Raw genomic sequence first — 10,960 nt, 5'->3', positions numbered from 1 at the left:
GTGGTTTGAGATGTTGAATAGAAAACATTTTGATAACCCAGGATTACCCCTGTGTCTGTCCATCTTCCTGAAAAGATATCCTAGATGTATTGGATTTTTCTAGGTAGTGCAGCTAAGTGAATAAATACTCTCCTCATAAGAATAAAGAATAGCTGATTGCAGACTTTTTCCAAGAAGGGAATAGAGCCACTTACTAGCAACTGAAATATGGAATCCCTAATTCTGTGGGGTACTTAAAAAGATAATTTATTTTCTAATGTATTTTTTTTATTCTGAAGAAGCTGCTGGGCTTTGAAATCAGTGCTTCCAAAAAGCATTGACTTTTCAAAAATAATGAACTGTCCACTCAACTAATCATTTTAGGACTCGGGAGATAACAACGGGAGGATGATGTTAGAAATAATCAAAGATACTAGCATTAAAATTGACTGAAGAACAATACTAGGCTTTTCTTTCTCAGAAATAATACGAACAGCCTAATGTACTGTTCAGCATGTGTGTTATGGAACTATTATTCACTACATAGGTACATCACTATTAATACGCAATATTTCAGGTCTTTTGATTTGTTGTATTATCAAGAAGACGGATCCTCTGCTGGTGTAAACTGGTGGAGCTCAGCTGTGCTAAATGGAGAAATGTTGATTTATGTTACTTAGGGAAGTGGAAAAGCGGTTGAATTCTTTCAAAGGGTGGAGATTTGCATTTGTTCCGTTTTCCCACTCTGAAGATGCTGTTGCCTGTCACTGCTAAATTGCCTACTTCTTTTCAGTCTTTTTGTCTTTCTTCCTCAAACGTGCCGTTGTGCGATCCCCAACCAGAACAACTGAACAGTCCTGATTCCTTCTGCTGCTTCTGTCCCTCACTGAGCTTCTAGAGGTTGCAAACAGCAATATTGTTTGCTTTGGAAAGCCATCTTCCAAAAAGAACTGGAGTTGTCTTCCTTTAATTCCAGATTTCTGGTTAACAACAGATAACTTCTGCAGAGCTAGAGAGAACTGGGGTGGGGGAAGGAGAGAAGAAAAAGCCTTTCCTTCCCCACACTGGACAAAAGGTTTCTTCTGTTTTCCAGACAGACATTCCAGAAACCTCTTTCACCATTGGGAAAATATGTATGAGTCCCTCTTCGGGGCATCAAACAACAACATTGTTTGGACATTCATATTACTCCATTGGGGTTGCTTTTGGCAGGCATTAAGGTAGGACAGACAACCTTCGAATGAGTACTTTTCCAATGTATTCCAAAAACTATTTACTGTAGGGAAGTATTAATCAAGTAATATGTACTTTTACTGAATTAATATAGCTTTTGGATAGTTCAGCCCCTTTCAGCCTAAAAAGAGGCTGAATTATAACATACATTTATACATAGTGGGAACTTTCATATAAGTAGCATCTTCAAACACTGAACAGGAAGAACCTACATGTTAAAAAAAATAGGTATGCAAGTTACTTTTTGCAGGATTATGAGTAACATCATGAAAGCTCAGTTTTGCATCTCCTGAACACACAGACTAAGTTTGAGAATAATAGAAGTCAGATTTGGGCCCCATTTTTTAAATCTCTCCACTCATATTTGTAGTACTTATTAAAATAGACTACGGATTATTTTGCTCATGCTGTGAATCCTGCTGTGATGAAAGTTTGTTTTCAAACTTAGAAAACATGCCCTTCCACAAAGTTCACAGTACACAAATACGATATAATGAAAAGGAAGCTAAATATGTCTGATTCCCCTTTGAGAGCAGGAGCAATCCCATCTGAACATCATTTTCAGACTTTACTTCATACCATGTCTTAAGAAAAAAAAAATTTACCAGTCCGAAGGCTGTGGCTAAGAAACATTTGCTCAAATATGTCAGCTCAGCTGACATATAGACAGATAGAACGTGTTGGTCCATTTGAAAAAATTGTTTTCCAGCTTAAAGTAATCAGGGGGGGTTGTTTGTTTGGTTTTTTTCCTGTGCTCAACTGTTGCCTGTCCAATTGCAATGAAACATTAAAATCCCACCGGAAGGGAGCAAAGTTAGGAAATGCAACGGTCTTATGAAATCCCACTTCTGACCTTTAATAAACAAAAGTTATTTAAGGAAGACAGAAAGATCTTCCCCCAAACCTCCTAATGTAAAAAGCAGAGTTTCACCAGATTTTGTTCCACTGGATGTCAGTTGCTTCACCCTAGAAATTTGATAGGATTAACATTTTGCAACAATTCATGATCTACTTAGGGCTTCCGTTACTTATAGTTTAGGTTAGGTAACTAGGTTAGTAATTCAGGGTGAGTTTACGCAGTGACTTGTAACAAAATTCTTCTTCATAAGTTTGTTACCCAAAAGGGTATAGTGTTGGTTCCATTACAAAATTAAATAAAAAACTATTCTTATTCATAATTCAAGTTATTTCAATAATATGAATAACAGTTCATGAAGTTCAGGTTTGGGGTTTTTTGGGGGTTCAATTGAACAATGAATTAAATCTGCTTCTTCGCTACCTAAGGAAATTGGGAAAATTTATTAGAAAACAGATATGGATTCCTATTTCTGCACTAATCAAGCTCCTGTGTTATTGATAGTATGTGGAAGGCCAGCTGTAGAGGCAATCTTTATCAGATTTCGATCTCCTTTAAGGTGTTCTTGGAAGGGAACTTTTTTGTGTGTTACTTTTAGCTACATTTTGCGAAGTGACTGGTGTGTGCTGAAGGATCTGGCTTTTCTTCCGGAATGTAATGATCTTGATATTTGGAAAACATTATTCTCTGTGTCGGGCATGACAACACATGGTGACAGTTGCTAAACTAAGAACACCAGTAAATCGGTGTCCTGGTTTCAGCAGGGATAGAGTTAATTTGCTTCCTAGTAGCTGGTACAGGGCTGTGTTTTGGATTTAGGATGGGAACAAAATTGATAAGGCACCCATGTTTTAGTTGTTGCTAGGTAGTGCTTACACTGGTCAAGGACTTTCTAGTTTCCCATGCTCTACCGACTGAGAAGGCTGCAGGTGCACAAGAAGCTGGGAGGGGGCACAGCCAAACTGGCCAGAGGGACATTCCATACCATGGGATGTCACGCTCAGTACATAAACTGGGGGAAAGCTGGCCGGGGGGGCCGCTGCTCGGGGACTGGCTGGGCATCGGTCGGCGGGGGGTGAGCAATTGTACTGTGCATCACTTGCTTTGTGTATTATTACTATTATCATATTATTATCATTATCATTTTATTTCAATTATTAAACTGTTTTTATCTCAACCCACGAGTTTTTCTCACTTGTGCTTTTCCAATTCTCTCCCCCATCCCATCGGGAGGGGGGGAGTGAGCGAGCGGCTGCGTGGTGCTTAGTTGCCAACTGAGGTTAAACCATGACAATCAGTTACTGAATTCTACAGATTCTACAGATTCTGTAGATGATGCTTGAGTGACAGTGATATCTCCAATGGGAGTACACGTGGACTTAAAACGAGCACTGCTTATGGATTGTAGGATAGCACAGGCTTTGGTGCCACGTGATAAAACATGTTTTCCATATAGATTTCAGGTCTTAGCTACTTACATGTTCCTTATTCCTGTGATACCTGTGCGTCTCAAAACATACCTTTCTCAGAAGTTCCCAAGAGGTAGGAAACTTCTGTTATGCCTGTTGTGGCAGGTGAGAAAGCCAAAGGTAGACGAGACAGTGATTTGTCCAAGGTAGCGTAGCTACTCTGTGGGAGGAAGCAACTGAAGCAGTGTCCTAACTTTTGGCACATTCTTCCTCTTTAGTCACCTCTGTTTTACTTCATTTTGCCTAGAAAAGAGAAGAAGAGGAAAGACAAAAGGGTGAAGAACAAATAAGGCAGCAGGAAGAAATCCGAGCAAAAGAGTTGTATCTGAGCCTCAAGCAAGCTCAGCAGCATAGTCAACACAGCGACGATGACCAGGAGTGGGAAGAACAGTGTGAGTAAAATTACCTTCACAGCATTAATGTATTTCTAAAAGCAAATAAAAGGAGACTTGTAGAATGGAAAAAGGTATTGCCGAAAATCTCTTCTACCCAGAGCAATGCAAAACGCTATATTATTTTGCGGGAAATTACCAGCTTGACCTTACAAACAGAAGTTACTGTGAGTTTACCAATTTCACATTTCTTTCTGAGTAAGAATCCATGTCAATGCCTTATAGAAAATTTTTCATGTACAGTGACTGAGATCATTGATTTTTGTCTAGTGTAATTAATTAACAGTTTTGGCTTAGTAATAATAATTCTGGACACAGTTATTTCGACAGCTTGTCCTCAGCTATCTCTGAAGAGGTAAAATCTGTCTTCATCTGTATTTTAATTACTTCCATATGGTGATGGGGTCAAGCTGTGATATCAGCACTGAAACTCACTTCGTTTCAAAAGATTACAGTAAATAATACTTAGATTGTTGCCCTGAAAAAAATCCTTATGATGATGATCTCACTCTATGCAGGTGCTGTTCCTTTTTAGCCACCCTGAAATTCTTTCTTAATATCATCATTGTGATTAGTTTAAAGTACATTAGTGATTTTTAAAAGCCTGTAAGGAACAGAACAAATACATTACTCTATATATGTATACATACATACTGTAGGTAAGTAAAGGTCCACATTATGAGTAAATAAGACTTAATAGCTTGTTGTGAATAAAATGTACGTATACTCCATCTGGAGTCTATTGTATAGTTGGCTTTATAAGTAGGAAATTTGTTTGCAGTAAGAATTGTGCATTTTTGTTGGGGGAAGAATATTTTTTATTTCCCACACCTATACTGATTTGATTACTCTGCAGAAAAAGGAAATGTAATGATTGGAAAGTTTTAGCTCATGTGGGGTTACTGTATTAATTATATATAGCACAAAGGTTAATCAGCTAATGCTAAAAATGGAGTTTTAGGGAGCTGATAGTCAGTATGTGTTACATGAAATACCTCATGAAGTAGGAAAAAAATATTGCTGTAGCATTACTTGTTTCCTGACAGAAGTAAAAGAAATGTTTCAAAATATGCAATGAGTTAATTTTATGGGTTTAGTCATCACTTCAGGAGTTCCTGAAGACTAATTACTGAAGTCCTATTACCTGGAATTGATGTGATAGTCAATCATTCTGTAAAACATGAATTAAATCTATGTAAGATACACTGGTGCCATTTTCCAACCTCATAGCAGGCTACGCTCTTTTTTGATCAATAAAACCTCTGTATATTACACTGTCAATAAAGAGAAGGTAATTATTTCCTGGAGAATTACCTAAATCCAGGTGTACACGTTTATTCGGAAAGGAAAACTATAGTTTTCTGTATTTTGGGTGTTTAAGAGCAGAATGAGTTGGGGAAAAATAGTCCTTTAGTTTTGTAGAAAATGAGGCATTGTCAATTAGCATCAGCTGGCAACCTAGCATAGAGGATGGTATTATGTACTTTAGCATTTCTTCGATGGTAGATAAGGAAAGAAAATAAATTTGCAACCATTTAAAAAAAAAAAAAATTTAAAAAAAGCCAGCCTATGTTTACACTGAAATTGGCAATAAAACAAAATCCTATCAACATTGTGAAAACCAACTATCATTTTCTTACTGTTGCATTAAGGAGGTAACTGAGGTTTTAAATTGCTGTCTCAGTTTTCTCAAGGAATGCTGGTTGTACAGGGACAGATATCAGAAATGCAATAGAGGAATTATGGGAGAAGGCAGAGAGGAAAGGAATAAGCTGTGAAGGGTTTTGACCATGATTTCTGTAACGGCACTCCTGGTCTGTCAAAACGCTTTTGACTGCATCATGTGCTGGTGGATATAATCTACCACCAGTATTTTTTCTTGTGTAACCTTTGGAGTATTCTGTATGCTCTGAAGGAATTCTATCACCCTCAGTCCGTGTGCCTCAATACCTATAGACCTGTCTGCTTGTGGTCAAAAGGGTGACCGACTGCAGCTCACGTAATTTCAAGCTATCTAGCCTGGTCACCAATAATAGTGCTGCCGTGGCAAAACAAAAGCTCAGCACCTTCTAGCTGGCGGCACCACAATTGGGTTTTGCCGCCTGCTATAAATTCTGTGCTGCCAGAGTTTATGCTGTTATCAGTAATTGATTTAGCATTAAACTAACTGCAGACTAATGACTAGAGTGTATCACATCCTTATTTATCCTCTTATGCTTATCTCAATGTCTCAATTTATCCCAGTTGGTTTGAGGGCTTAGAACTGGGCTCCATTAGCAAAGGGGTGTGACAACTTAAGATATGAAGGTGCAGTGTTTAGTGCCTTATCTGAAACCAGTTCCTGGCTGGTTTAGATTATGGCATCAGACTTTGCATTGAGCTTCCTGAGGAATGTTAACATCTTCCGTTTCCTTAACTTTGCTGCAGAAGCCAGAACCTCCAGCAGACGGGCAATAACAAATATTTTGAAGCGGGAACATCTGAAATTGCTACGGAATGAACTAGTACCTCAGGTTCACCAGATTTTTCACTTTTTATTTCAGTTCCAGATTTATTTTTTTTTCCTTTTTATGGTAATCCTTTCATTTTGTCTTCAAATATTCCTTCGGGACACCGAGAGGAAAATTAGTCAAGTTAGGCAAAGCTATCCACTTTTCATCTTTTATGAGCAATAAATAAATGCATGAGTGCAAAAGAATTACAAGCAGATGTGATATTAACATCTTTTGTCTCTACACACCTGCAATGAAAACCATATTGCCCATTAGGAACAAGGCCAGGCTCCTTTGTGTCTCACCTCCTTGAAGTCAACCCTTCATATTCAACAGTGCTGGGGGGTCAGTACTGAAGAGGAACAGCGGTGCTAGAGCAGCTATTGTGGAGACCAAACGAGATTGATGACACTACTAATTTATTTAGTAGATGGAATTTAGAATGTGATGAGGATTCATCTCTCCTCTCCCTCAGCTCTTTATTGCCAAGGCAATAAGCACAGTGTTGCTAATATTAGTTTCTGTTGTTTGGTTCAGTTTGCTTCTGCTGTTTGCCTGATTGTGCCAAATAACAGTAAAAGCCCATAGAACCGCTGTGTTAATTGAAATATGTTATTTTAGTGCTTTTTTAATATACTAAATGACAAATGTAGAATAACTTGAGGAATCAGTACTAAAAGGAAAGAAATGATGTTGTAAGAGCAATTATACACTTTGATTTCATATAATGGATATATGTTGGGGTACTTTAGAGTGCAGTTATGAGTTAATATGTGGAGCAAGTATATGGGTTGGCAAATGAGAAGATGAATAGTGGAAAAGACTGATTCAAAGAGTCCACTGATCAAAGCTCTTATTCTTTGAAACTGGGAAGTGAGAACTAAGGCTAAGCTTGGGCAGAGGAGTGTATATGTTCTGATCAGTTTTGGACCTTTCTACAGGCTGTTCCATTTTGTAGGTTTCTAGAGTATTCAATAAACAATACCCTGTATCACAGTCTCTAAGTGCGACCTCTCTCTGTGAGAGCAGAAAAGGAATCTGCAAAAGATAATAGGAAAAACTGTAGCATAAATATTCATCTGATTGAATATTGCAAAAGGCATTCTGTTAGTACACTTACAAACCCCTGCAAACCGCATCAAGCAATGAAGTGCTCGGATACCATCTGACCAGCTGTACTCCTCTCCAGACAAAAATTATTCAAGTAAAAATGTAAACGGAGTTGAGTGACTTGATCTATTCTTATGCCTTTCCCTAAGCACTCACTTTTGGTCTCTGTTGGAAGTAGGAAACCAGGCTGACTCATTATAGCTTCTTCTATATTGTTATATTTTTATGTTCTTCTACAAACTATGGCTATGAATTTATTTTTGTCTGAATTTTAAAGGAATTTATGTTCGTTTGGTACTTATCTTCCACAGAAATTCGAGTGAGTGAGTTTACTGGCAGGAGCATTTGATAAAATGCTGAATTTTAAAGTGAGTAGTCCCCAGTTCAGCTATGCATTAACTAAGCAAGTGCTCAACCTTAAGTATGTGCTCACTGAACTTCAATAGGTCTCAGAGTGCGTTGTTGAATAGGGATGCGATTATTCACATGCTTTCAGATAAGAAGATTGTTGAACTGGAGCCATATTGCAGAGTATTTGTGGGAAGTTATTTTCCAATTAGGAAACGGAAAAACACCGTGTGATTTGTATGTGCACTCAGAAAATCTGAAGATTTAATTTTATCTATTAAGTAGTCATTTTGAATTGCTCATAAACAAGCTTCCAAGAATTATTAACAAGGGTAAAGCTGAAACAAAATAATTTAAAAATGAGGATGCATATTCATGGCACACGTTTTTTTTCTGCTTTCACATAGCTCTGACTGTAACTCACAGCTCTTCAAAAGCATAAAATAGATTATACAAAATGGAGACTTCCTAGTCTTTCACAAATGATGTGATCACGTCCAGCTGCAGCACAGCATGAATTAATCCTCATCTGTATCAAAAGATCTGGTATTAGAACTTTGCCAGGACTGCTAATAGGGATTTCCCAATCCTAAGTGAAAATATAAAAGGCAAGCTTGTATTTTCACTCAAAAGACAACTTGGGTTAGCATTGAGGAATAATAGATTCTTGTAAACTGTTCAAGGTAAACAAGGCAAACTCAAATTAAGACTTATAGGATCATAAGAGCTATTGCATACACAAGCTTTGTGGTTGCCTCTTTGTTGTTAGAGTATGTTCTCACTGCAGGTCAGGTAGACATGGCCAAGCTGGCTTTAAACTATTTATTTCTAGTAATGGTAATCTTATAATCATGGCAGCACAGACCTCAGTCTGGATATTTGTACCAGTTTTCCAGGAGGGTTTGGTAACCCATTTTTGGCCTGCTCTACTGCAGCTACAGTCATATTGGCACCTAACCTATATAAACAGCTCAGGCATTTCTACACAGGTTACAGTGCCATCAGGGCAGAAGTGTGCTTGGTTTTATGAGCGCTGAAGGAGGAGGTACCTGTTGTTGGTATCACCAACACCTGAAGAGAAAACTAGTAGTGGAGATGGACTTATGGGAACTGGCTGAACTGTAGATTTCCTGTGAGCTTGACAATTCAATCAAATTCCTCATTTCCCAGTCTTGTCAGTCTTGACGTTATTCCATAATATAAAAGGAAGATGAAGAAAAATATAAATTGTTATTTGTAGCAATTCTTGATGCTAGATATATGGACCTATGGTGATGATTCAGAGATTTTAAGGATGGAAGATGTCATTCAGATCTCTAGTCTCCCTACTGAAAATATTGACTATTGAATTTAATGCTTTGCACAGGGGTCATGCCAGAAGTACGTTTACTGTAAGAGGACAGCCAGTCAAGAAAAGTCATCTGTTCTTACTCAAGATAGTACTAGAAGTCCTGACTACTTTTGCTTTCTTATTGTGAGAAAGGCTATGATGTGTCCTGAAATACAAGTAATGCAGAATTTGTGGCTTCTTCGATCTTAGAGTATTTGTGCTACACTTGATCCAGATATAAAGTTCTTATTTCTAGTGAGATGGTTCAGAGTCAGAGAGAAAGATGAATATTCATTAAATTCTTGTCCAGATTTACCTTCAGACTTTGAGCGACTTTCTCAAGATAGAGAAATTTGTCGGAGGTATCGGTAAGGGAGGACGGTTCATGTGACACACATCATCTTGTCTGGAGTGTAATGGAAAACTTTTGTAGATTCCTGACCGCAATGGCTGGATAAATCTTTATCCACACTACTCTTTCCAGTCACCAAAACCAGTTATTGATGCCAGTGACTTTGATTATTTACCCGACACAAAGTCCCTTGACCAGTCAGAGAGTTTTAAAAGAAACTTGGGATAACATAGCAACACAGATCCAAAGTAGGAGCTGTACTAGACAATTCCTAAAGATAGAGGAATGTGAGGAAAGAGAGAGAGGTTTCTGGGAATAACTATAAGGAATGGGATAGGGAGAAAATCAGGACCCCAGTAATGAAAAAAAAAAAAGGATTAAGAGACCCTATATGTCCTTATGGTCAATGATACAATTCTTCAGATACCTCAGTTGGGAAATTTCAATAAAAATTCTTCATAACATGAAAGAGATGCCTATGTATGTATATATGTAAAAAATATATATGCATGCATTTAGATATCTATGGCATCAACCTCCCCTATTCCCTATATATACAGACACATATACAGGTGTATGGGTATGTACATATATGTAAACACAGATACGTATGTATATGGATGGATAGGGAAGGCTGCATGTCATACATAATTTCAAAAAGTTTTCTTAATGTTAATATTTGACAGTGGCAAACTATGCTACTTCTGCCCATTTTTTTGTGATAAGAAATATTAAAATTTGATATGGGCTGGGAAAATGTGGTCCAGGTCACTGGCTTCTGACGTTATAGATTTATTAGCTAGCAAAAATACGGGAGGAATGTCTGTTGAAAAGAGTACCTATTGCTGAGGAAAGTGGGGCATGAAGATACCTTGCTTTTTTCGTTAGCAGGCAGCCTGTACCTCAGTAGAAAAGAATCCCAGAAAGCTCCAGGCAGTCTGCCCTCGATCTGTATACTGTGATTGTGGTAAACAATGGCTGGTTTCTAAATGTCTCACCGAGCTGCATTGCACTCATCTTCCTTGCCGTCTCTTGTGTTGTTGCAAACACAAAGTCCACATTTAAAGCAGCCATCACTGAGTGGCTTTACAAAGGATAAATCACAGAAATTTTGTAACTAATATACTTGACCCATTGAAGTAGTATATTTAGATGACGTTATCTGCCCTTAAAAATTACCTGTAAGATGAATAGTGAAACCTGTTACTCATATTTTCTGTGCTGTACAGTTGTTTGTTACTGCGTTTAGCTAGAACTACAGGGTATGTAGTTAAATGAAACTGAAATCCTGCCAGTCGTAGCCATATGAAGCATCTATGACTTCTTTATTACGCTATCTTGATGAGCTTTTAGCCCTGTATATCTTTCTACCTATGATAATATTATATAGCTTTAAGCT

General features: G+C 37.8%; 1 protein-coding gene across 1 annotated transcript in view; it reads left to right on the top strand.

Annotated features, from left to right (window-relative positions):
- Nucleotides 1-10,960, top strand: part of SH2D4B (SH2 domain containing 4B) — a 73,864-nt gene that overhangs the window by 25,736 nt on the left and 37,168 nt on the right. Inside the window, exon 4 of the mRNA XM_009332678.1 lies at nt 3,785-3,929. Coding sequence (XP_009330953.1) covers nt 3,785-3,929 — 145 coding nt within the window. The remainder of the gene's footprint in view (nt 1-3,784; nt 3,930-10,960) is intronic.

Source organism: Pygoscelis adeliae, unplaced genomic scaffold, assembly GCF_000699105.1.
Source record: "Pygoscelis adeliae isolate BGI_AS28 unplaced genomic scaffold, ASM69910v1 Scaffold269, whole genome shotgun sequence".
Lineage (NCBI taxonomy): Eukaryota > Metazoa > Chordata > Aves > Sphenisciformes > Spheniscidae > Pygoscelis > Pygoscelis adeliae.
Note: the sequence above shows the minus strand (reverse complement) of the source record. Positions and strands in the feature narration are given on the sequence as shown.